The sequence below is a fragment of the Schistocerca piceifrons genome, chromosome 4, assembly GCF_021461385.2.
Source record: "Schistocerca piceifrons isolate TAMUIC-IGC-003096 chromosome 4, iqSchPice1.1, whole genome shotgun sequence".
Taxonomy (NCBI): Eukaryota; Metazoa; Arthropoda; class Insecta; order Orthoptera; family Acrididae; genus Schistocerca; species Schistocerca piceifrons.
The window spans coordinates 109,711,846-109,739,779 of record NC_060141.1 but is presented as its reverse complement, the minus strand read 5'-3'; the positions used below and the strand labels follow the sequence as shown (position 1 = coordinate 109,739,779).

The 27,934-nt window shown below is 42.5% G+C and overlaps 1 protein-coding gene across 1 annotated transcript in view; it reads right to left on the bottom strand.

Moving 5' to 3' along the window:
• LOC124795639 (hemicentin-2-like) overlaps window positions 1–12,890 on the bottom strand; it is a 391,499-nt gene extending 378,609 nt beyond the window's left edge. Inside the window, exon 1 of the mRNA XM_047259712.1 lies at window positions 12,836–12,890. Coding sequence (XP_047115668.1) covers window positions 12,836–12,890 — 55 coding nt within the window. The remainder of the gene's footprint in view (window positions 1–12,835) is intronic.
• Window positions 12,891–27,934: the final 15,044 nt, after the last annotated feature.

The window sequence follows — 27,934 nt, the reverse complement described above, 5'->3', positions numbered from 1 at the left end:
TTCTATGATATTAACAGTTTGCTGAGCAGTAGTTAAATTGTGAAATGTTTGTTTCCGTTTCCTCCCACCAGGGTTAGCTAATCCTTTCTGTTTATTTGATTGGCTACTGCCATTGCTTGCCTGTAACCCCCTAAGATTAAGCGTTTACCTTACTTCGGCGTACCGGTTAGTGAGCCTTTATAATTAGTTCCACTTATGTTTTACTACATACGATTCCTTGTAAATACTACTTACGTAATTGTGTTTATAAGCCTTGTAGCCAATCTGTCCAAAGAGTCGTGTTCGGTTTTGAGCTCAAAGTTACTTAAAATAATTACTAATCGGCAGCTTGTATTCATAACCAAATTTCGTGTAAACACTAAAACAGCTTTGCCCGTTCGAAAACTTGCTTTTATGGCTGCTGGCCGTTAATTATTTTAATCTTTTTCTGTCTTTACTATTATTAACGTTTTTCGAGGAGCAAAAATTTGCTCTCTTAAGACTGGTCAGTGTTGTAAGTTGATCTTTAAGGTACGATACATCTTGTTTGCTAACGACATTTGAAGGAAAAATTCGATTACTTGAAAGGGCTTCACAGACTAAGGTATTTATCAACAGGCCTTAAGCCGCCTGCGCAGTCGCTACGTGTAGTTATTTGTCTGATCATTTAAAGTTCTTGGCCTGTAACTGTCTGTTAACGAGCAACATAGTAAGGCTATTAATAATTTATCCTGTGGCTGCTTAGTACTTTAAATTATTTTAATAAAAACAGGAAATAGATTCTATTTTTGTCCACGCACGTTTCTTCTCCAAATTATCACCTGATGCACATGAAGAACTGTATTGACTAATGGGGTGAGCCTTGTGTTTAACCGGCTTATTTATTAGTCATCAGAGCTTCCACTATTAAATTGTGTATTTTATTGATTGTAAAGTTTCAGGCGATTTTCTATAATAAACTACTGTTTAAGCGCATACTATTTTGTTATTCCAGCTCCTTAGCACTTCCCAACCACCTCCATACCGCCCTAGGCAGCTTTCCCTAAACATACGTAAACGAAAATTCGTGCAGATGAGTAGGAAAAACAATCCCTTAATGTGTGAATACAGTGTTAGTGATCTGCTGCTTGAGTCAGTAACGTCGATTAAATATCTTGTCGTAACGTTGCAAAGGTATATGAAATGAATCGAGCACTAAGATCGGGTGTAAGGAAGGAGAATGTTTGATTTCGGTGTATTGGCAAAATTCTGCGAAAGTTTATCTCACCTACAAAGGAGACACCATAAAGGTCAGTAGTGGGATACATTTTCGAGTGCTTTTTGAATGTTCGGAATCCCCACCATGTCGGATTAGAGGAAGACATCGAAGCAATTCAGAGGTGTGTTGCTAGATTTGTTACTGATAGGTTTGATCATCAATGAAGTGTTTTGGAAATGCACTGTGAACTCACATGGGAATTCCCGGAGGGAATAAAACGTACTTTTTGCGGAACACTACTGAGAAAATTTTGAGAATCGCCATTTGCAGCTGACTGGAGATAGATTCTACTGTCGCTAAGGAGCATTTGGCGTATGGACCGCAAGGAGGCGTAAATAGAAATAAGGGCTTGTACGAAGTTTCTTAACAAATATCTATACTGTTTGCTAATTTACTTCCTCTATTGTAACTGAACCTGAATGACTGTTCTTACACTTCCCACAGTCTTACCTCAGTGAACAGGATGATTCAGTGATTAGTGATTTCTGTCACCGATCTGACGCTCTCCTTCATTATTATCATCCTTACGACTGTTAAAATAATGACAACCTGCATAAATAAACTACACTGGTGAGCAAACCTTAAGTACGGAAGTAACTTTCGCATGATTTGCCACTGTCAGGTAAGATAGCTCGATGAAACTTGGATCGTACACAGAAACAAACTGCAACAGTATACTTATAGCAACAGAAGGTAACTGAAAGACACACGAAAACAGAAATGACGCTTTTATTCGAAGAGCGTATTTACACTTAAATTACCACATTTCGTGGTGGTCCACTCACGGAACATGTATCGTAATAGGGCGACTGATCACTTCCGATGGTAATGTATGCTCTGCAACGCGCTCCCACTCTGGCCATAGGGCTGATAAGGGGTTATTGTGGTAAGGTGTACCATTCCTCCACCAGTATGGCTGACAACTGCTGGATGTTCATTGGTGCATGAAGACGTGCTGCAGTTCTTCTAACCAAAGCATCCCACACGTTCTCGATAGGATTTAAGTCTGGGGAACAGGAAACCAGTCAATTCATCGAATATCCACTCGTTCCAAGAGCTCTTCCACGCGTGCAGTTTGATGCGGTCGCGAACTGTCGTCTTTAAAAAGAAAGTTACAACCGATTCCAACACTGAAAGATGCACATGTAATAGGCGTACATTGTACGAATACCCTTGACTGGCGAGTAAGCCATGTTAAAGGATTTGGAGGTCGGTACGCCGTGCAACATTACGTCTCCCCACACCTTAAAACCTGGACACTAAAACGATCACTTTCGACGATGTTCCTGGATGCATTATGTTTTCTCACCTCTCGTAATATGAGGGTACGTCCAACATTGTGGAACAGCACCAAGAGAACGAATGCATCGCAGTGTTATTTATTTGTGCCCTGAATGGTCGCTGCATAACATCAGTTTTTCAACCTGACGTATATTACTGCATACGATTAGAAAACAAAAGGAAACAAAGGAAACAAAAGAAAAATTCGGAGTAGGTATTAAAATCCATAGAGAAGAAACAAAATCTTTGAGGGTTGCCAATGACATTGCAATTCTGTCAGACACAACAAACGACTTGGAAGAGCAGTTGAACGGAATGGACAGTTTCTTGAAAGGAGGATATAAGATGAACATCAACAAAAGCAAAACGAGGATAATGGAATGTAGTCGAATTAAGTCGGGTGATGCTGAGGGAACTAGATTAGGAAATGAGACACTTAAAGTTGTAAAGGAGTTTAGCTATTTGGGGAGAAAAATAACAGATGACGCTCGAAGTAGGGAGGATATAAAATGTAGACTGGCAATGGCAAGGAAAGCGTTTGTGAAGAAGAGAAATTTGCTAACATCGAGTATAGATTTAAGTGTCAGGAAGTCCTTTCTGAAAGTATTTGTGTGGAATTTAGCCATGTATGGAAGTGAAACATGGACGATAAATAGTTTGGACAAGAAGAGAATAGAAGCTTTTGAAATGTGGCGCTACAGAAGAATGCTGAAGATTAGATAGGTAAATCACATAACTAGTGAGGAGGTATTGAATAGAATTGGGGAAATGAGGAGTTTGTGGCACATATTGACTAGAAGAAGGGATCGGTTGTTAGGACATGTTCTGTGGCATCAAGGGATTACCAATGTAGTATTTGAGGGCAGCGTGGAGGGTAAAAATTGTAGATGGAGGCCAAGAGATGAGTACACTAAACAGATTCAAAAGGACGTAGGTTGCATTAGGTACTGGGAGATGAAGAAGCTTGCACAGGATAGAGTAGCATGGAGAGCTGCATCAAACTAGTCTCAGGATTGAAGATCACAACAACAACAACCATTTCAGAATGTTAGTCCTTGTACGTCAAAAATCTGCGGGAGGAAAGATTATTGCACAGTACACAATTGCTTTTACAGCTTTTGCAAACAGCGCGAGATATGCCTGCTTGAACATAATTACATATGCTAGACGAAAACGCTGGGCGTGCTGCTACATTTGACTACGATACAGTGTTGTCAATACGCCGCAAGTGTCAGTCATGTTCAGGATTTTGTTCAGTGTAATAGTGACTGCATTGTCTCGGAGCTAACTGAATTCGAAAGTTGGCATATTGTTAGTACTCATATGGTTGGTGCATCCGTAGTGAAGGTAGCCGAAATGTTGAATATTTCTGGTGGCAAAATACACTCCTGGAAATGGAAAAAAGAACACATTGACACCGGTGTGTCAGACCCACCATACTTTCTCCGGACACTGCGAGAGGGCTGTACAAGCAATGATCACACGCACGGCACAGCGGACACACCAGGAACCGCGGTGTTGGCCGTCGAATGGCGCTAGCTGCTCAGCATTTGTGCACCGCCGCCGTCAGTGTCAGCCAGTTAGCCGTGGCATACGGAGCTCCATCGCAGTCTTTAACACTGGTAGCATGCCGCGACAGCGTGGACGTGAACCGTATGTGCAGTTGACGGACTTTGAGCGAGGGCGTGTAGTGGGCATGCGGGAGGCCGGGTGGACGTACCGCCGAATTGCTCAACACGTGGGGCGTGAGGTCTCCACAGTACATCGATGTTGTCGCCAGTGGTCGGCGGAAGGTGCACGTGCCCGTCGACCTGGGACCGGACCGCAGCGACTCACGGATGCACGCCAAGACCGTAGGATCCTACGCAGTGCCGTAGGGGACCGCACCGCCACTTCCCAGCAAATTAGGGACACTGTTGCTCCTGGGGTATCGGCGAGGACCATTCGCAACCGTCTCCATGAAGCTGGGCTACGGTCCCGCACACCGTTAGGCCGTCTTCCGCTCACGCCCCAACATCGTGCAGCCCGCCTCCAGTGATGTCGCGACAGGCGTGAATGGAGGGACGAATGGAGACGTGTCGTCTTCAGCGATGAGAGTCGCTTCTGCCTTGGTGCCAATGATGGTCGTATGCGTGTTTGGCGCCGTGCAGGTGAGCGCCACAATCAGGACTGCATACGACCGAGGCACACAGGGCCAACACCCAGCATCATGGTGTGGGGAGCGATCTCCTACACTGGCCGTACACCACTGGTGATCGTCGAGGGGACACTGAATAGTGCACGGTACATCCAAACCGTCATCGAACCCATCGTTCTACCATTCCTAGACCGGCAAGGGAACTTGCTGTTCCAACAGGACAATGCACGTCCGCATGTATCCCGTGCCACCCAACGTGCTCTAGAAGGTGTAAGTCAACTACCCTGGCCAGCAAGATCTCCGGATCTGTCCCCCATTGAGCATGTTTGGGACTGGATGAAGCGTCGTCTCACGCGGTCTGCACGTCCAGCACGAACGCTGGTCCAACTGAGGCGCCAGGTGGAAATGGCATGGCAAGCCGTTCCACAGGACTACATCCAGCATCTCTACGATCGTCTCCATGGGAGAATAGCAGCCTGCATTGCTGCGAAAGGTGGATATACACTGTACTAGCGCCGACATTGTGCATGCTCTGTTGCCTGTGTCTATGTGCCTGTGGTTCTGTCAGTGTGATCATGTGATGTATCTGACCCCAGGAATGTGTCAATAAAGTTTCCCCTTCCTGGGACAATGAATTCACGGTGTTCTTATTTCAATTTCCAGGAGTGTATAAAGTATTTATACCGCATACAGTGAAAGCAGAATAACATCATCCGATAAGTCCCAACACGGGCGAAGGTATGGTGAACGACGGTTATATGAACAGGACTGTGAAATGTAAAGGTTGACAACTGTAACAGTCACTGCAGAGGTGAATGTCACACTCGCGAACCCTGCCAACAGCAAATCAACACGAACGGAGCCCCGTAAGTAGGGAATTGGCAGTGTGAAGTGGAGTTGCAGAATCAGTCGTAAGTAATGCAAATACCCGTAACGCGATAACGTAGTAATGAAGCCGTAAAACATAGCTTTTGCAGCGATGGAAGAAAATCATTTGGTCGGACGAGTCTCGCTGCATTCTGTTTCCAACTGCTGGCCGAGTTTACGTCTGAAGAGTGAAACACGGTGGTGGTTCGCTGCTGACTTGGGTAAACATAGGCCCCATGGGTACTCTGCAAATTCGCCTTAACCCCAAGCGTAATTTGATCAATTTTGGCTCATCGTATCCATACGTGGGACAATATTTGTTCTACAAGAATGGTGTTACTTTCCAAGAAGGCAGGGCTTCTGTTCACAGGGTCCACAAGGTCCGTGACTGGGTCTGGGAGCACGAGGATTAATTCTTGTATCTCTTCTGACCTCCACAGTCACCAGATCTCAACGTTACTGTGCATTTGTGATGTATTATAGGGTTTGACTCGCACTTGGATAGGTGACAGTCCGGGTTCGCAGAGTGCTTATTTCGGTGATCTGACGGGAACTGACGTTATCACTGCGGCAAGACCGTTGGCCGTTTTATCTTCACTTATTTCCAAGAGATTTGTTTTATTTAAGGGCTTTTAAAAGTTATTGTACTGTGGTGTTAAAAGTTGTCTCCTTTTTTTTTTTGTTTTAGAAAATCAGTTATCTCAAACCGTATTTAATGTTACGTGGCTGAGGGCGGCTGCTATTGGCATTCTGTTCGTGTGGAGGCTGGTTGCGACCGTTTCCCTCTACTCGAGATGGATCAAAATTTAATTCTGTCATATGCTTGAATATTGCTGGATAATAATTCATGATCCGGCATTTGTAGTAAAGTGTGGACTTGTTCAACTTATGGTCCCTGGATTGTGATCCTAATGCTCCCGATTTTCAACGTATAGTCCTCCTTCTCTTTTGATAATTATTTTAAGAAGTGCCTTTTAAAAAATGGCTCTGAGCACTATGGGACTCAACTGCTGAGGTCATTAGTCCCCTAGAACTTAGAACTAGTTAAACCTAACTAACCTAAGGACATCACAAACATCCATGCCCGAGGCAGGATTCGAACCTGCGACCGTAGCGGTCTTGCGGTTCCAGACTGCAGCGCCTTTAACCGCACGGCCACTTCGGCCGGCGAAGTGCCTTTTAACTGTGTGACTCATTGTCAGATCATTTTGCTAAAGCTGATATATACATATTCGTTTTGCAATTGCTTGGTACGTCAATGGCATATTGCGAAGCAACCAACGCCATTCTTCTTGTGATTTTTCGTGTTACTGTTTGCATAAGAAAGAATACGGGGCGTCTATTTACTTGTATTATTTGTTATACAGTCAGTAATATGAAAAATCACAAAACGAATGGCGTCGGTTGCTTCGCAATACGTCAATGACGTCCCAAGGAGTTGCAAAACGAACTTGACACTCGAAATAAACGAAACATGCCGCTATTGGACATCGCAGGATGCAAGCTCGATCCCCGCGCATCACTGTTCATTGCAGGATTATGGCAGGAACCCGTATTATTATTTTCCGCCCTCGTGACAACAGTGAAAGTAAGATTACGTACATCAATCACATAGCGATTATGAGGAACGTGGTGTTCACACTTGCATCCCCAGATGTGCAATAGCTACGTGTTTAATTTATTTCAGTCGCCAACTTGGCTTTAAATTGTCTCGGGATGTAATTGACTTATTGCGATGCAACCAACGCCATTATTTTTTATGATATTTCATGTTACTGATTGCATATGAAATAATACGAATCGTCCATTAAAAAAACATACGTTTGTGTTGAAACTACGATTTCTTTACGTTTTAGGACGTCTCATTATATTTATTTTCATGAGCCCCTGTCATTTACTCATACCAGTGAAAGTTGTTCCTCAATATCTAATTTTGTTCCAAAGATACCTGCGCTGAAACTTATAGGTGGGTCACCCTGTGTACCTCGTGAGGACATTGAAACGTCTCGTAAACTACACACTGGATCAAAAAAAAATTTCCAACTTTTTTTGTTTCGGAGGGGCAAATCCATTGATACAACATTCGACCTCCCATCCACCTTTAACAGGAACCCCCCATTATTTATTCCAGATAACGATTCTACGGAAAATTGTATGCACCTTTCGTCTGAAGCAGTTTCTTAGTTTCGTCACAGATGGCGCTGTAATCGGGGGAGCAGAAATGGGAACACAATCGTAATTTGCGACATGCTACTCAGCTGCCTCGATTGTCCAGTGGCATGTGCGACCCCCGTATCCACGCTGGGAGGGTAGCACAGACCAGTATTTCATAACTTCTAATTGGGAATCCCATTCGCAGCGTTGTATTCCTTAGACATATCGAACACGAAACTAACAGAACCGCCATACTGGCCGTGTCTGGATTCACATCCAGAAAGAAAAAAGGTGGCAGTGATTTAATTTATATTATGTATAGATGATATTCCATCCTTACATAATTAAAATAACAAAGAAACATCTGTTTCGTTTTTGTACTTCTGAATGTCATGTACAGTTGGTTATTCCGGTGACGTACATTACGAATGCAGCAGTTACAGTAGTTCCTCCGTCTCGACTGCAACGAAAATCATATTTCCCAACGTGAATGCCAAGACAGTCACTTCGAGATATTTAACCAACTTATTAAATTAGAATGGATGTTAAATATGGCACCAGTGTAATACTCTTACCGAAAAATTGCCTCAGTCTAGGAAGTGCAAAGCTTTCGAGACATTTAGCGAGTCATGGAACGTCTATCCTAAAGACAGATTAGATGCCATATGAGAGGTCTTGTTCATTGCAGTTGACAAACACATTGTCTTTGTTGAGGTCGAAGCGACTGTGACAGTAGAGTCACCTGGTCTCGAAAAACAGGTGTAGGTGAAAGTAGATTAATTGTTGGATTTTTTACCGGCCACCCGATTCCGCTGTGGCAGCTCTAGAGTCATTCAAAGGAAGTCTGGGTTCAGTAGCACGTAAAACCCAGATCATGCAATACTAGTTGGTGGCGACTTTAACCTGCCAAGTTTAGAATGGTATGTGTATGGATTCATTGCGGGGGCTACAAGACAGACAGTCATGCGAAATACTTTTGAACACGTTGAAGTAGGAAAGATTTGATGGTAAGCTTCTTGTGGTGCCGACTTCAAACAGACATGGACCCAAGTTATGAACAGGGCGCTGTACAGGCTGGTGATGGCTCCACAATGATGTGGGCTGTGTTTACACGGAATGGACCGGGTCCTCTGGCCCAACTGAACTGATCACTGACTCGTAAATGTTGTTCCCATACGACGATGGAATTTTTAAAGATGACGAAGTGTCATGTCATTGGGCCACAATTCTACGCGATTGGTTCGATGGATGTTCTGTACAAGTTGAGCGAATGGTTTGGCCACTCAGATGAATCCCATCGAACATTTATGGAACTTAATCTAGAGGTCAGCTCGTGCACAAAATCCGGCACCGGCAATAATTCCGCAGCTGTGGACAGCTATACAGACAGCTTCGCTCGTTATTTCTGCGGTGAACTTCCAACGACATGTTGAGCCCATACCACGTCGAGTCGATGCACTACGCCGGGCAAAAGGAGATCCGAAACGATATTCTGAGGTGTCAACCTTTGTCACTTCAGTGTACACAACTCTCTCCACGGTTCATTACGGCACAAATGTAAACCAAGCGAGGGAAGTTTTAGATTGTTGAATATTCAGTTCAGAATTCAAACCGTTCTGAGAGGAGGATGGTTCAAAAAATGGTTCAGATGGCTTTAAGCACTATTGGACATACCATCTGAGGTCATCAGTCCCCTAGACTTAGAAATACCTAAACCTAACTAACCTAAGCACATCACACACATCCATACCCAAGGTCGGATTCGAACCTGCGACCACAGCAGCAGTGCGGTTCCGGACTGAAGCGCCCAGAACTACTCGGCCACAGCGGCCGGCTAGGAGGATGGTGATTCAGGAATTTCTGAAGTGACTCCAGTAGAATACGCTCTAGTAATTTACTTACGAAATGAAGAATTGAGATGTACACCTCTGAATGCGAAGCATGATCTTCTGAGATTGGGGAGGGGTGATGACTTCTGCGCCGAGGGAAAGTACGATAAGAAAAGACAGTGACTGTAAACGTGGGTAAACAGGTGATGACTCTGTGGAGGAGCGTTTTAGAGGAGAAACCGGCGGGGACCAAGTGCGTTATGATTCAACTAATGAATGATGAGAAAACAATTAGTGTCCTCATCCACCAGGTGAAATATCCTACCCCGAATTTGTTTTCTCAGTTAAGTAATGCGTTCGAGAACTATCGTCTGCTGCTGTTGTCGTCGTCATTGATGACGAATATTCGAAAATGTAACTCCAATGATTTGGCCATAATTTGCGCTTTATCTTCATCTCAGTAAATTAGTCGTTTACCAGGGAGTTGCAGGGCAACGCGGTGTAGAAGGTGCAAGGTAAGTTGCGTACCTGCCTCACAGTCTTCACTTACATACAGGACCACTCTGCAGTCAACACTTAGGTGCCTAGCAGAGCGTTCCCCAAACTACCTTCGGACTGTTTCTCTACCTTTCCACTCTCTACTACCGCGTAGGAAAACTGAACACTTAAATCTTTCTGTACGAGCTCTGATTAACCTTATGTTACTATGATAACCATTTCTCTCTATATCTGTCTGCGACGATAAAATATCTTTCCATTGAGAGGAGGAAATTGTTGAGCGGAATTTCGTGAAAAGATCTCATCATAACGATTGACGCCTTTGTTCTAATAATTGCCATCCCATCTCGCTTCTCATATCCGTGGCACTCTCTTCCCTGTTTCATGATAACACAAAACGAGCTGCCCTTCTTTGAACTTTTTCGATACCCTCTGTCAATCCTATCTGATTATATGATTGCGTGGTATCTGTTTCTTCAGACATGTCTGGAAGAACAGACATATTGCAGAATCCGCAGCTATAGTATGTAAACTGGGGTTGGAGCTGGGAGAAGAGAAAGGAAAGGGAAGGAACTGCACCATCCGGACACAGAGCTCATGTTAGATGTGTGAACTATCTCGGGACGCTTCCCTGCCAACTCCCATTCCCATCTAGCGCCCTCTATCTACAGTCCCCGACTATGTTCTCCATGCTAGCTAATTTTAAAATCTCGCTGGATGACGAACGATATTATGTATCCGCACTGAAGGTTGTGGTTTGATTACCCATCGACGCGCATCACTTATATGAATGTGTGGTGTCCATTCTTTTGAACATGTCCGGATGGTCCGATGGTTAACGCAACTGCCTATTAACAGCTATATCATCATTTCCTTCACTTTCACTTCCTTTCTCCCCCCCCCCCCCAACCACTTCCACCGTCACTTTAGATAATCTTATCGGATGGGGTAGAGCAGCGGAAGTAGCCTTTTCAGTAGATGCACTGCGTTTCGTAAGTGTCCTGTCAATAAATAACTGGCTTTGGTTTACTTTCCCCACAACATTATCTATGTCATCGTTCCAATCTAAGCTATTCGTAAGTGCAATCCCGAACTATTTATATGACCAATTGAAGCCAGTCTGTTGCCATACGCGTTTCGCTTCATTTATTAGGGAAGAATCACCAGTGGCCTGTAATAGATGTTCCCTTTTTTACATACAATAAACGTATTGCGTGGTAGATATACTACGCTGCTGTATTACATTTTGTCGCTTGTTACTCTTGTTTTTTAGGTTAAAATCAACTTTAGTAGCGGAAAGTTCGTAATGTGAACTTATCGTTCGGTGTTACTTACGATTTCCAGCGCTGTTAACTCATGTCTGTCGTCCTGGAGATGTTCTCGTTATTTTCCATATTCCAGCTGGCATTCACCCACACTCCAGAAATCGGCCAGCTAGAGTGTAGAAAATAACGAATACATCTCCAGGACCACACACATAAGTCAACAGCGCTAGAATTCGTAACACCGAACGATAAGTTCACATTACGAACTTTGCGCTACTAAAGTTGATTTTAACCTAGAAAACTAGAGAAAAACGCGGCAAAATGTAATACAGCAGCGTATTCTATCTACCACGCAATACGTTTATTGTATGTAGAAAGGGAACATCTATTACAGGCCACTGATGATTGGTTTCCACTCAAACACCAGAAACCTGCCAGCTAGCGTATGGAAAATAACGAATACATCTCCAGGATCGCACACATGAGTTAACAGAGCTGGAAATCGTAAGTATCACCGAACGATAAGTTCACATTATGAACTTTGTGCTACAAAAGTTCGTTTTAAGCTAAAAAACAAGAGAAAGACACGACAAAATGTAATACAGCAGCATATTATATATACCGTACAATACGTTTATTGTACGTAAAAAAGGAAACATGTATTACAGGCCACTGATGATGCTTCCCAGATAAATGAAGCGAAACGTGTATGGCAACAATCAAATTGCCATCAACTGATTGCTCATATGGTACATACCTCCAAGAATTTAAAGCAGCTACAGGAAAGACGGAAAACAGAAAAAATGACGATATTTATACGTTTTTACAGCATTTAAATTTGTCTGGTTAGTTGTGTAACCAAAATTAAGCGGATTCGATTTATTACTTATGTGGATGACCTCATACATTTGAATGTTTAGAGCCAACTGCCACTTCTCGCACGATTCAGGCAATTGGTTTTGGTCATCTGATGACTTTACAAGGCGGTAAATGACAGCATCATCTCCAAACAATCTAAGAGGGATGCTCAGATTATCACCCAAATCGTTGATGTAGAGCAGGAACAGCAGTGGGCATATAACACTTTCTTGGGGAACGCTGGATATTTCTTCTGTTTTACTCCATCATTTTCCGTCAATTACTACGAACTGTAACCTCTGTTACTTTTTCCCCATAAACATTGATGTCGACGATAGCAGCGGCAGCCGTCATGAGAAGCCATTTAGACGACCTGAGGCACTTGCACTTAACGTGTTACAATAACGACGTCAACGGCGGTCACACAGCAGTAAGACCGGAGTAACTCGTCGCGAACTGGCAGACCGTTACGAGCCGCCCGGCAAACTGTTGTCGGAGGAAGGACGGCCGAAATCCAATTTCATCAAAGCGGCCGGCGACACAGAGTGAAACGCTTCCGCTTCGCATTCAATTTTGATTTGCTGGCGGGCAGCGCAATGCCGGCAATCTCTGCTGCCGTTACGTGACTCTATTAAGCGCCGGTGGCGAGCTAGGGCCGACCGCGCGCGTGCTGCGATCTGGCGGCCGGTGCCCGCAACTCACGCCCCACTTGCTGCGGAGCGCGTGCACGCCGCCGCCACCGCCGCCGCCGCCGCATTATTCATCCGAACAAAGCAGGTGTGAATCCGGGCGGAAAATATTTCATTCTGGTGACTGATGCGCGCTTTAATATGGTGCGAAAAAAACCGCGTTTTAACCGAAAGTGTTGCAAACTCGGTCGCTCGGTTGATATAACTCGCTGTCTGTTTTGCTGCTGAGCTTGTTATTCCCCGCCCAGCATGTAGGGGAGTATTCCATTATTTTGAGGCTTACAGACCGAAACAGTGCACGTATTCGAAATTACAGGTTTTGGAGATGGGTCATTTTGTATTACGTAGTTTTTTATGCATATTTTCACTGAAGTCTCATCATGCGGCATGTTTTCCATGAATATCTTGTCACGACGGTTTAGACCTAACATCGCGTAACCGTAGGCTGCTGTATATTGAGGGCGAAAAGTTTGGGAATCCTGTATTGACTCATTTTGCTATTCTTCACAGAACAGTTCAGAAGTTCACTTAATCCATCCACATTTTCATTAATACTTTCCTATACGTTCCTCTGGAACTTCTCCTGTGAATCATAGTAACAGGAGAACGAGCTCGATTACTTAAGAACCGCCTTCACAACAAACGGCTGCTTTGACAAACAGATAAACAGGACAATACACCCTAAAAAATGTTGAAGTTCTAATGGAAAAGAGCTAACTAAAGGGATATTTTGCAACCCATTTCTAAAAAGTGCCACAGGCTGTATTGTAATACTATAACCTAGCGCCACACGTATTTTCAGCCACTTGATTTCCCGAATTTAAAACCATTTTTGTAAATATATTATGAATTAATTTTGTCAGCAACTAGTGTTTATGAAAATGTAATGTATGTTAATAGAACAAGTAAGAATAATTTATGTAAAATTATTGTAGTGAACACTCTGGCTATGTCCGGAACTTAATCATAGAGATTATCTTTCGTGTAACAATAACATCTTTGGCGTGAATGCTCGCAGTCGTATACGTGAAGCTGGAGAAGTAGTTGGGACGCATCAGTGGTGTGGAACAAACGTATGCTTTGGCGCCCAAATGTCAGAATGTATTGCGCCGGAAATGTTGTAATATGTGAGTAGGCAAATCATAAATGCGCGAGCAAGTATGTGTGCACAGTGTATGGTCACAAGAGGATTTTGCAAGTAATAAGAATACTGTGTCGTCCAATTTTACTCAAACTGATCGCTAATCAAGAAGATCCTTTTGCCTAAAACGGATGTAATACTAAGCACTACATCGCACCTCAAGCAAACGCATCACAGAGTGAGGTCCAGCCTAGTCGTGAGAACCTTAATTGACTCAAGTCGTTAACCATCAGTAACATCCTATCGTTTCACCATAAATTCCGAAAGAGTCACAAATGAAAGAAAGAGTCCAAAGAAGACAGATCTACATGGGTTTACAATTGATGTTCAGTCAAGTACTTATTGTGTTCAAAAGTACTAGTAACTATAGTGGTAGAAATAGTATTCCACTATTACTGCTGACAATGTTTAAATTAAAGTTGATTAAAAAGAAATTTATATTCCATGATAAAATTGTGCAGGCTGTCTTGTAGTCAAAGTAGTTTTAGAATATTAGTTGCTTTTTTTAAACGATATAATGTGCATACATCAACGTAACATTAGTCCTGAAAATAGTAGTTACCATGAATTAAAGTTTATGCTGCATAAACCTTAAAAGTGATTATTTGCAGACTAATAAGTAACGAACACGTTTAAGTATATTTACAGACGGATAGCATTATCATGAACTACGTTGCACACTGCCGTTTCCGTAAAGACTGATAGTCATTGGTTATTATTGGTGATCGTTATGATAACTAACACCAGTTGATTCAAAATTAACGTATTGTGTGTTCATATTACACGCGTCTTGTACATGTAAGATAGCCCGTGTGCAATTTGTCCAGTTGTTGCTTGTAGTTCCCTAGCGATATTTGCGTGATTTCGAAGTCATTTACAATCGTTTAAGAATTTTACTTTTGCTTGTTTTGGAGTTGGCGACCGTTTAATTCTGCAAGCTAAATTCATTTAAACTAAATTTGGTAATTTGTGGTAAGTTCTATGGGACCAAACTGCTCAGGTCATCAGTCCGTAAGCTTACATACTACTTAATTTAACTTAAACTAACTTACGCTAAGGATAACACAAACACCTAGGCCCGAGGGAGAAGTCGAACCTCCGACGGGTGGAGCCGCGCGAACCGTGGCAAGGCGCCCTGGACTGCACGGCTACCTCGTGCGGCTATTAAACTAAATACTGCCGTTCAAAATTACGGCAAACTACAGTGAAACCTGAGTTCTTTACATTTCGATCGTTGTTGTACATAAGCCTCAAACGATCATGCGATAGTATTCAGGATGTGACTATCTGCATTCTATCGGTGAGCACTGGCCTTCTGATTCGACTCCTTCTTTCCACTAATAGCGGAACATTACGTACGTGTCACAGAAAACATTACGTACACCATAGAGCATAGGTACGTACCTAGAAGACAAGATGTTGGTACACTGTTCAAACCAAAAAGAAAGGTATGGGATTATTTGAACACTGGGAAGGATCTACGGTCGCCGCTTGCCACAGCAAGAGCATATAAAACCGCTCCCACATGCCGTCAAGTGTACATGGGGACTACAAAATGAGTAATTAAAACCCGTCTTAAGGAAAACCAGATCAACTGTCGTCTGGGCAGCATGGGTAAATTAGCAGTAGCCGATCATGCAGTGGAATCAGGAACACAAATTTTCAACTTTTGTAGTCCTGTCTTCCTCAGTTGTTGATAATTTTTACTTTCTGGACCGTTTGGCTCCAACTGAATGAAACACAATTTTCGTGCCACACGCTTTTCGCCTTTATTTTCTGCAAGGTATCTTCAGTGCCCTGGAATTTCTTTTCTCTGATACTGTGGTTTTATCAAGATTTAATAATTACTGTGCTGGGATGTACAGAGAAGTCATAGAAAATCAAAAGCCCACAAACCAGTTTAATAGAAAAGAAGGAGGATTGAAATGAGACTGTTTGTAGCCCGTAGCATTAAATAAAATGAGCAACTCTAACCCTTCTCCCCAACTCTTACTCACTACAAGCTCCGTAACATACATCTGCTCGACCGGGCGACCTTTAGGCTGCGATCACAGTGGCACCGACAACGATCGCCAGACACCGCTCGCTTAGGTCGCCCGATAATATCGGCCGACAGCACTGTCACAGTGCGTCCGATCTCCATCGCCAGATTTCTCTGTTACAGGGAAGATGGGTTACAGCAGGTTAGAATCTGTTCGATGAAGTAAGTTAGATTTCAACCCCTCTGGGCCGGGTGGATATCACGACTCTTCTGTCTTAGGAACGAGTGCTGCACTGCAGATTTCGCTATTAAAAAGACGCCGAATGCACGTCAATGAGCTATATCTATCTGAAAAAGAACATTACGAGTACTGTATCAGTGAACTTTTTCCTCAGTTATTGGAATAACGAGCAAAGTGCAACGAATGTATGAGACGAAGAGAGAAATGATCTATTAAATACTCCAGATGATTCATGGTGACATTGGAAAGAGTGGTTACACACACTCCGCACAAGTTCAAATAAACTCACCAAAACACACATATGTTAATTAAATTCCAGTGGCAGTCATTCGGGATACGTGTGAAAGATAAAAATAAATTTTAGAATAAAATACTCAGCAAATCTCAAGCACTTCATTATGGAAACACATACACCACATTGGCAAACTCCCTCTCACAACATAATCACCACCCCACTGGCATAAAAGCACCAGTAGGCAGTAATAATTATTTGTAGACATATAATACTCATGAACCGCAGTCCAAAAAAAAAAAAAAGCTAATTTAAACATAAGGTACTTCACACTTGTCACCTGAAGAAATTATAAAATGTCAAATCAAAACACCTTCAGCCGTTTAAATTTCAGGTTGTTATTTTATATGAGTAACCAGTTTCAGTGCTACAGTGCGCCATCTTCCGGCCGCTTGAATCCCACCTGCGGTCCAGTTGAAATAGGCGCCAGCATTCACTAACTAGTATCCGCAGGTTTCTTCTTAGCATAGCGATCCCATCGATCATCACTTCATTGAATGTGTATCTAACAGTAAGCAAGTGGTCTAAGGGATCGTTGTGTAAGAGGAAATCTACGGATACCAGTCACTGAATGCTGGTCCCATTTTTGACTGAACTGGAGGTGGGATCCTACTTACACGTTAGTCAGGGGGCCTGAAGATGGCGTAATGTAGCACTGATACTGGTTGCTCAAATACCATAACAACTGGAAATTTAGACGGCTGATGATTTGATTAGATATTTTGTACTGAACAGCCGAAGTCCACACCATCTGTATAAAGATGAACTTACAGAGACTTGAAGAAACTTTGTTTTGATGATATAATTTACGTGTAAAATTTCCGATAAAGATTTTACCTACTTGTGAACAAAGCTGCTTCCATAGATTCCGAACTATATCCCACTTCAGATATTATTCACCCTCAAGATACTAGAAACTTTTTTTTTCTCAGACTACATCAATTTCTCACAGTCCATCTTTCGTGTATGAGGACGTCGGACGATTAGTCCGAAGACACCCAAATTATTTGGATTTCACCGACTGTCGTTCGATACATGTACGTCCGTGCGATGTCGCTGTCTGCACTGGACCACACACGTAATGGCGTAATGATTTGTGAATATCGGCCTTGTTCGCCGATGTCAATGTTTAGCGGGGTCCACTGACATTGTTGCCACTGTGGCACCTTCGGCAGGTGTCCGATGATGTGACGACCCGACCGTTGCTTGGAAACGTAAAAACAGTTTGTATTGGTGATCTTGTAACTGTCTTTTGAGATTTTGTAGCCTCTCATGCTATCTACAGCACTGGAAGACGAAACGTTAGCCAGGGAATTATGTCTTGGACCACGGCCCAATGCCCGAAAAACAAAGGTCAGTAGTATTCATCAGTACTGTTTGAAGAACAGACCTGAAATATTACAATGCTTTTACGACAGTATTGTTCTTTCACGAGCGAAGGACTCATAAAACAACTTGTGAGGGAATTGTGCAAACACTCAATGAAATTCTGCAAATACGCAACACAAAATATCGACCATCGTATCGAAAACAGTTGCTTTCCGAGAGGAATTATCTGTGGAAAGCTTAAGTACTACTGACGACATAAACTAAGAGGTGAGTTCAGTTAAATGTTTGGATTGCTTTACATCAGTAAACATTTTTGTCGACGTGACAACAAGTACAACAAAGGAGGAAGGTTATGGCGCAACGTTCCGGCCACAATTAACTCAATTGAAATGAAGCTCCAGCTCAGATTGTGGAAGGATTGGAAAGTAAATTGATCATTTCACAGGAAATCATCCTAATATTTATTTCAGTCCGAGTGATTGGACGTAGATTTGCACTACCGTTGTTCTGAATGCGAGCCCAGCGTTGTACATCGCTCGATTAGTATCCAAACTCATTAACAGGCACGTTGGTGAACGTATTAGGAAAGATTTTAATATCACAATGCGTAATATTGTCTCTAAACATAATCTAAGTTTATGAAGCAAAGATGCGGACATTAAGGCAGAGAGATAGGAGAAGGAAGAATTATGAGCCACTATAACATGAATCACAACCTGACTAGAAGAAGGGATCGGTTGATAAGACACATTCCGAGACATCAAGATATCACCAGTTTAGTACTGGAGAGAAGTGTTGGGTGCGAATTGGGGGGGGGGGGGGGGGGTAGAAAGAAACGTAGAGGGAGACCAGGAGATGAATACAGTAAAAAGATTCAGAAGTATGTAAATTATACAGGACAGAGTAGCATGGAGAGCTGCATCAAACCACGCTGCGAACTGAAGAGCGCAGCAACAACTGGACATAAATTTATTCATGACAATGATGACAGAGTTCCGCTATTGAGAACTAGATGGGGTACCCGGCTTCGTACAGGGAGCTGATATGAGATTGTGTGGTAGCTGCAATAAAGGGATAAACTTTAAGGAGTTAAATGGATTTTCGAAAACATATTCTGCCATTTACAGTACTTGTTAAACTATAAGAGACAAAAATTTTTTGATCTCATACTCTAAATATTTACAATACTTATTTACGAACGATGTTTCTCATTTAGCAGCAGAGTGCCTGGTAAACACATACAGCACTGCCTGTAGTGTCTATTTCTACGTGGCAGATAGATGCGAACGAGAGGATAGCTTAGCCCACATATCAACAGGTATTGGTTTCTGGACATATTGGACATGTAGTTATAGGAATTTTGTTCTGGTTTCTACCAAACACTACTACCTGCAATAATACGTGATAATTTTTTTATAACAGCACATGTTTCTTTACGTAATGTTTAGGATAGAGCAAGTGAGTCACTTTATGAGTTAACGTTCGAGGGGGGATATCGACACTGCAATAATTGTCAATAAAATTATCGGTGAATTACACAACAATAAAAGCGTATGGTTACATGATTACGTCTTCCATGGCAAACATGCACTTATAAACCCAAAGGAAAATGGACACTGACCGACTAAGTGCAGTAATGGATCAGCAGTTCTGTAAGATAGAGAACGGGTTTTTTACTCACTCTTTTGAGTGACATTTCGAGAGGTGTGAACTCTCTGAGCGGTTCTGCCGCAACGTCGTTTGTTTTCGTTGCTGAGTGATCAATGTTTAACCGGACTCACATAACCGTATTCGTTACACACGTACCTTACTCTCTCATGAACATCGTTGTTGTAATGTCACACAGCTACTAACTCATGTGCGTACCAAATTTGGTTTAAATAGCTACAGATGTTTCAGACTTCTGCTGGAATACTCGTGTGTAAGTACGCAGATACCTACGCGTCCAAATTCACACCCACCCACCAACCCACCCACCCACCCGCCCACACCCACACACACACACACACACACACACACACACACACACACACACACAGCTGCCGCAACGTCGTTTGTTTTCGTTACTGAGTGACCAGTGTTTAACCGTATACGTTACAAACATAGTTTACTCTCGGCACACAATTCGTGTCGTCGCGAGCAGATTTGAGCGTTGACGCGTTCCAGTGGTGTACGTTCGATGCTCTGAGTCTATAATCAATTAGAGTACTGAATACGATTAGTACTTACACATACTACCATTCCATCGCTTGGTCTTAGCAGAGTGCGTAATTTTCGTATTTCGTGTAGGTTACATGTCCTGCTGCGAGCGATCTGATTTTTGGTAAATGAGAATATTTGACAGCTAAGACTGCATGTTGTACCAGTTTTTTTTTATTTCCTCAATGTGCGATTTCGAAAGTGTAGGTGGCATGTTTGGATCTCCGGAAAACAATATTACTGTGTGCGATTCATGCATAGTAATAGTATTTCCAGGAGATCCGAAGATGACAGACTCTGTCGAAACTGGTCATAGAGGGAAAAAAATTACGACACGCGATCTTGGCGGCCAAATATTCTTGTTTACTTTCGTATTTCAGTTTTTCAGTCTAGGATACGTTTCGATTTTCCCGTGAATTCGTTCTGACCGTGCGACTGTCTGGTCACAGAAAAACGCAAGATTAGCACATCTTGATGTACGTGTTTTTGCTGCGGCAAAGAAATTCTCGAGGCAATACTAATATCAAAGCGGGTACTACAATGTACTTTGTCTTTCAAAGGCTAAGCCTTATCTGTACAGCCACAGCTTCCCCTCTTCATCAGTGATCATCATCTCCATGTACGAAGAACATCCCATATCACTTATCATATCTTTTTCATATTTTTTTAAGAGGATGTTCTCGGTCGTCCCCTCATTTCGTTCCCTATGATTTTGCCTTCGAAAAAGTTCTGGTGGAAAATATCATATCTAATTATGTATCCAGTTAGTTTTGGTGTGCTTTGGCCTATAGCTTTCGGTAGTTCTTTCTTTTCTCCTGCTACCGATAAAACCATCTTATTCGTTTCTCTGTCTGTACAGCTCAGTTCTTGTAAATCTCTTCCAGAACGACAATTCCTCATCTTCTAGGTGAGCTTTCTCCTGCTTAGATAACGTCCAGGTTTAATGCCCATTTGTGGGGATACTCCACAGATAGGTCTTTACAAATTTTTTCCTAGAGTGGACTCACATGTGCTTGTTCAATAGCAAGATCTTGTTATTTTAGAAGACACTTTGGTCAGTGCTATTCTCCTCTAGACATCCTAAACATCTGTTGTTTTCCTCCACATTGCTAGCGCGGTAGTGAAATTCGGTTACATCGAGTTGTTCGCTGCCTATTTCAATGTTAGGCTTACCTCTATCTCCTTCCTTGTCTCTACCCATAACTTGTAAATGAAATTTATTCGTAGTTGCGAATACGAAAAACTATGAGCTGTATTATGAAATGACGACAATGAAAATTTGTGCCGGACCGGAAGTCTAACCCGGGTTTTCCGCTTTACTTGAGTGGTTGTCTTAACCACTTAGGCTATTTGTGCACGACTCAAGACCAGAACCCGACTCCCATATGTCGTCGTTCCTATATCATGAACTGTACCCGTACACACGTTACGTGATTGCCGTATAGGGGGAGGACATTTTAAACGAAAGTCTCTGCCTGATATCGCCGGGTAAATACTTCTTAAAAATACGGGCACTGCAATATTGTATTTATCCACCGATAATAGGAAGCTACTTTCAGTTAAAATACGGTATTGTAGTGCCTGTGTTATTCTGATTACGATAGAAAGTTCTTTTGGACATGCATGCACGTCCAAAGGAACAGGCGCTGCGGCGACTACAGCCGTCATGAAATACATTAAATCAACTCTCAATTGCGAATGAGGACATTCATTAGCTGTAGAATAGAATGACCACAATGAAAATCTGTGTCGGACCGTGACTCGAATCTGGATTTGCAGCTTATGGTGAGCGCTCGCCATGCAATTCGGCTAAATCGTGCATGACTCACGGGCAGACCCAAAACTTCCATATGTCGTCAAACATGCGTCTACGAATTGTACTGGTACATCTATTATGTATATTGGAAGTCTCTTTGGGTTTGCTGCCGGATCCTAAAATCCACTTCACTCGATATTTCGGCGATCCAACTGGTCGCCATCTTCAGGAAATGCTGCTTCTGCTGATGAGTCCCGCTGAGAACTGACGCCAGGTTGCAAATCGACGCCCTATATAGGCCGCCGTTCAGTACATGTTGCATGCGCTGCCCATCACGGTTTCTGCCTTCCAAGACAGGGAGGTGGCGCCGCCCATAGTGACACACTGCTGGCAACGATTTATCGCAATCAAGGCCGCACCGAAGAACGTTCAGTTTTGATGCGAGATAATACAGGATTCCACGTCTTGCTAAGAGGAAACCCATTGTCTCTGTTGATTAAATTACCGGCCAACCTAATTTCAGTCGCCTCTTTATAGACACTGTTGCAAAAACCGGAAATGTTGGGAACTACCACAGTTTCATCAAATTTCATACTGTGTCCCTCATTTAGGCAGTGTTCTGCTACCGCCGATTTTTCCGGCTGTTGTAGCCTCGTATGATGGCGATGTTCCACACACCTGTCATGCACTGTGCGAATCGAACGGCCAATGTAAACTCTCCCACACCGACACGGAATTTTTTACACACCAGGTTTCCTAAGCCTCAAATCATCTTTCACAGAGCCGAGGAGAGCCCTAATCTTAGAAGGTGTACGGAACACACTCTTAATGTTAAAATTCCTTAAAATTCGTCCAATCTTAAACGATAATCCTCTGGCGTAAGGAAGAAATATCGAGTCAAGTAGATTTTAGGATCCGGCAGCAAACCCGAAGAGACTTTCAAGACTTATTACGCCGGGAAGGCCTACGTAATCACATTAGGGATATTCCCGTACAGGTCATACATTGTATTTGGAAATCGCTTGCCCGGTATCGGCAGATAAATACGGCATTTGAGTGCCTGCGTTATTGTGATAATGATGCAAAGTTCTTTTGGACATGAATGCATGTCCAAAGTAACTTTGCTTCGTAATGACAATAACACAGATTTTCATTGTCATCATTCCATTCTACAGCTGATGGTAGTCCTCATTCGCAATTGCGAAAAAAGTCCTCCCCCATACAAGAAATACATAACGTGTGTACAGGTACAGTTTATGATGTAGGAACGAGGATATATGGAAGTTTGGGTCTGGCGTTTGAGTAGTGCACGCATAGCCAATGCAGTTAACGCGACCGCTCGCGTAAAGCGGGAAACCCGGATTAGAGTTTCGGCCCGGCAAAAATTTTCAATGTCGTCATTGCATTATGTAGCTGGTGACCGTTCGTATTCGCAGCTGCGAATACATTTCATATATTTCGTGAAGCCTGTTGTGGGTGCAGCGTCTGCTCCTTCAGACATGCATGTACAGTATGTCTGAAGGAACACTGGGATACACTTCTTCCCGTAGCTCGTGGTCTAGTGGCTAGTGGCTAGTATTGCTACCCTTGGATCACGAGGTCCCGGGCTCGGAAATGGAAAGATTTGGAACTTGTACGGACGCTGATGAACTCGACGTTGAGTGCTTCCACAAACCAACATCATCATCAGTGTACTTCTTAATAATACAGGTAGTGCAATATCGCATGACTTTTGTCTTCTACGTATTTATTTTTGGTTTCTCTTTTGTTGTTTCACTGAAATCTTTTTTTGACCCAGCTACCCTTGCAGTGTCATCGGATGATCTGATGCAGGGAATATGAATTCCATAAGTTATGAATCCAGTCGTCTTTTATTTCACGATTGTTATTGCTTCCTCGATGAACATGTTAGATAGGTAAGTTGATTGAGGCCATCCCTGTCTTACAGCCCTTCGGACTTTTACTTCTCTCTAGCAACCATTTATATCCAATTCAGTACTTTGACTTATGTATTTACTCAAAATTAATATCCTCTCCAATGAAGTCCTACTTTACGCATTGCTGTGAATATGAACTTCCAATCAATGACATCAAATGATTTTTCAAGTCCAGAAAGTGCTAAAGATATATGTTTTTTTTCTAGAATGAGATTTTCACTCTGCAGTGGAGTGTGCGCTGATATGAAACTTCCTGGCAGATTAAAACTGTGTGCCCGACCGAGACTCGAACTCAGGACCTTTGCGTTTCGCGGGCAAGTGCTCTACCAACTGAGCTACCGAAGCACGACTCACGCGCGGTACTCACAGCTTTACTTCTGCCAGTACCTCGTCTCCTACCTTCCAAACTTTACAGAAGCTCTCCTGCGAACCTTGCAGAACTAGCACTCCTGAAAGAAAGGATATTGCGGAGACATGGCTTAGCCACAGCCTGGGGGATGTTTCCAGAATGAGAGTGCTAGTTCTGCAAGGTTCGCAGGAGAGCTTCTGTAAAGTTTGGAAGGTAGGAGACGAGGTACTGGCAGAAGTAAAGCTGTGAGTGCCGGGCGTGAGTCGTGCTTCGGTAGCTCAGTTCGTAGAGCACTTGCCCGCGAAAGGCAACGGTCCTGAGTTCGAGTCTCGGTCGGGCACACAGTTTTAATCTGCCAGGAAGTTTCATATCAGCGCACACTAAGCTGCAGAGTGAAATTCTCATTCTGGAAACATCCCCCAGGCTGTGGCTAAGCCATGTCTCCGCAATATCCTTCCTTTCAGGAGTGCTAGTTCTGCAAGGTTCGCAGGAGAGCTTGTGTAAAGTTTGGAAGGTAGGAGACAGGGTACTGGCAGAAGTAAAGCTGTGAGTACTGGCCGTGAGTCGTGCTTCGGTAGCTCAGTTGGTAGAGCACTTGCCCGCGAAAGGCAAAGGTCCCGAGTTCGAGTCTCGGTCGGGCACACAGTTTTAATCTGCCAGGAAGTTTCATATCAGCGCACACTCCGCTGCAGAGTGAAAATCTCATTCTGGAAACATCCCCCAGGCTGTGGCTAAGCCATGTCTCCGCAATATCCTTCCTTTCAGGAGTGCTAGTTCTGCAAGGTTCGCAGGAGAGCTTGTGTAAAGTTTGGAAGGTAGGAGACGGGGTACTGGCAGAAGTAAAGCTGTGAGTACTGGCCGTGAGTCGTGCTTCGGTAGCTCAGTTGGTAGAGCACTTGCCCGCGAAAGGCAAAGGTCCCGAGTTCGAGTCTCGGTCGGGCACACAGTTTTAATCTGCCAGGAAGTTTCATGTTTTTTTCTGTTTGCATCTGATCTTTCATAATTCTGATATGGTGCTAACACTGCTTCTCTCCTTAGTTTCCCTGATGTTCCCTTTAACCATTGGTTGTGATATTTTTGATGCATGTAATAGAAGAGCTAGTGTTCAATAATTTTTACAGTCTTTTGTGATTGGCCTCTTGGATACCGCAAAAATACTACTTTTTCGAAAATCAAGTGGTATGATACTCTCTTTATAACACTTTTAGATACCACAGTAAACAGTTTATATCTGATGTTGACGTCACTTTGTGCTATAACAATATTAATTAATCAAACATAATTAGAGATATTCATGCGGCTGTTAGTTTCCGTTCAATAAACAAAGTGAAGTGGCATAGTTGTTATGACACTCTACCCTCATTCAGAAAATCTCTGGTTTCAATCTCCGTCCTGAAATCAAGATTAATGGTTCCCATTTTGCGTAAATCACAATGGGCAGAAGCTCATGTCGTTCCTTAGATAAGGAACCTGCCTGGTTCCTTTACCATTTACCAAACCGAAATAGTCCTCGCTCACTAATTATCTCACCGCCGACGGGACGTTAAGTATTTCTTACAGCCTATCGTAAGAATACTTTGCGGGGCACACACAAAGTTTGTTGCTGGCTGGCTAACAGTCTAAATGAGTATCTTGGTACGTGTCAGTTCAAGGGTCTTGGGCTAAATGCGCTGTCGAAGGATGTTTTTGTTCTCTGGCAACGCTTCTTATACGCAAAAAAAAACACAAAGTTTTACCGTGGTACATATTAAATTGTAGGTCTCCAATAACATGGCTACGTACGACAGTTGAAGGTTTATTAGAAAACAAGAGCGTACTACGGCCAGTAGCACCGTGTCCTGTACAGCTCCACAAGCTTCAGGAAAGTGTTATATGTATATATGTAACTAGTGAGCCACATCATGGATGAAACTTCTTCGCAGTTCACGTGACTAATCAGCAGCAGTGCCAACATTCAGTTCTAATGATTGGAGATGCCTATGTGGGGATCATGTGTAGAGGGCGGCATGTAGGCCGTACAGAGTATTCGCATGGCAACGCTTACTCTGAGTCACCAGGGTTAAAATGTAGTAACAGTTTATATCGGTAAAATTTTCATAAAGTGTACGCTGTAAAGTTTATAAAGGCTATTGACAGAAGAAGACAATTACTGAACTATATGAAAAAAAACATAAATTTGTTACAAACTACAGAATGCACACACTTTATTCGACATGTAAACGTCACTACAGATATTCGGATTTAGGTTATGAAGTGTTCGATATGCCTGCTATCATTGGCGATGATGTGGTGCAGGCGAGTAGCGAAATTCTGCATGACCCGCTGAAGTGTCGGAATATCGATACTGTCGATGACACTCTGAATGGGTGTTTCCAGCTCAGCATTTGTTTTGGGAAATATATCCATCAAGTTCTATTTCGCTACACCGGAGTCGTGTAGGTGCATGTATTCCCTGCTGGTAAAAGCTCTTCTACAGTGCTCTTAGGCATGTTTTCACTGTGTGAATTACGCTCTCTTCATTGTCTGAGTGGAAAGCAGTTATAGGTACACAGGAAACTATACATATATATTCGTACTTCCTGTAATCTAAACACAGAATATTCTGTTTTCTTCCTTGCGCTGTATTATGACTACATCGTCTCATATGACCTAGAGTTCAGATAGCAACTTCTTTCAGTTGTATCCTCATGTACCTTATTTCATTCTTCCATTTACTTACCTGATGACCAATAAGTTTGTTAAAGAGTGTCGTTGGTAAGTTACGTCCTCGCCTGATGCTATACCTCTTCTGTTTTATAGCTGCCTGTCTTTGTGATTATTTTGGAACCTTATTATAACTTTTGAATTTTTGTATAAGATATACAGGATATCCTCTTTCTTCAATTACTGTCCATAGCGTTTTTCTAATCACCGAAGTGAAAGGTTTCTCAAGGTCAATAAAAACAACACATGTTTCTGGACTGATTCCAAGTCATTTCTCTAGAATTCTCTTAATGCTGACAGTATTTTCGGTCAGCGCGCGTCACTTTCTAAGTGCAATTTGTTTGTCTTCAGGGATAAAGTAGTTTTGTTCCCAAGCAATCATTTAATATTTTTGAGTAAGTTTTGCAAACTACATTTAAAAGACATGTACTTACGTAATTGTCACAAATTTTACTTAATTCATTTTTTAAAAACAGAGATCATCCATCCTGTCTTCCATTTAACACGGAATTTATAACTTCATCAGCATTCATTGAATCAATGTAAAGTACTTAATAAACATAGCGTCCTTCCATACTCATTAAGATCGATTTTCGTTCTATCTAACTCTCTAGAATTACGATTTTCAAGATTTTTATAACCTGCTATAGCTTGTCTATTAATGAATGAGTAGTCTTATTGTACGGTTTACGTGTACCATTTTTGTCGTAAAAGTTTCATTACATAATTTTTAACGTTTTATCCATTATTGTTTTTTTATTACAGTAGTTGTAGCTTCTCTTTATAACTGATGTAAATGCTCTACATCTCAAAGGCAAAATTCTGCCTTCCGTGTGTATGATGTTCAATATTTGTAATCTGTTTATACGAAGGGTGGTAATGTACATTATGTATTATCAGTTTATCGTCGTTTCGTCTATTTTTGTACAATTGATCTGTTTCCTGCGTTCTGTTTTGTAGTAGAAGTTCCTGTGCGGTTTGTAATCTTGTTGTGTTTCCTCTCTGTTCTATATTTGTTTGTGACAGACCTTAGCAAATACTGCTGTACCGATTTTAGTTTCACGCTGGAGAAGACAGTATGACTGACCTCCATATAGTCAGCAATAGATGATTGTCAAATTAATAAATGAGAATACCACTTCTCGGGTAATTAATAATGTAATAAAAGGTAGAAAACTTAATTAAAGCAGA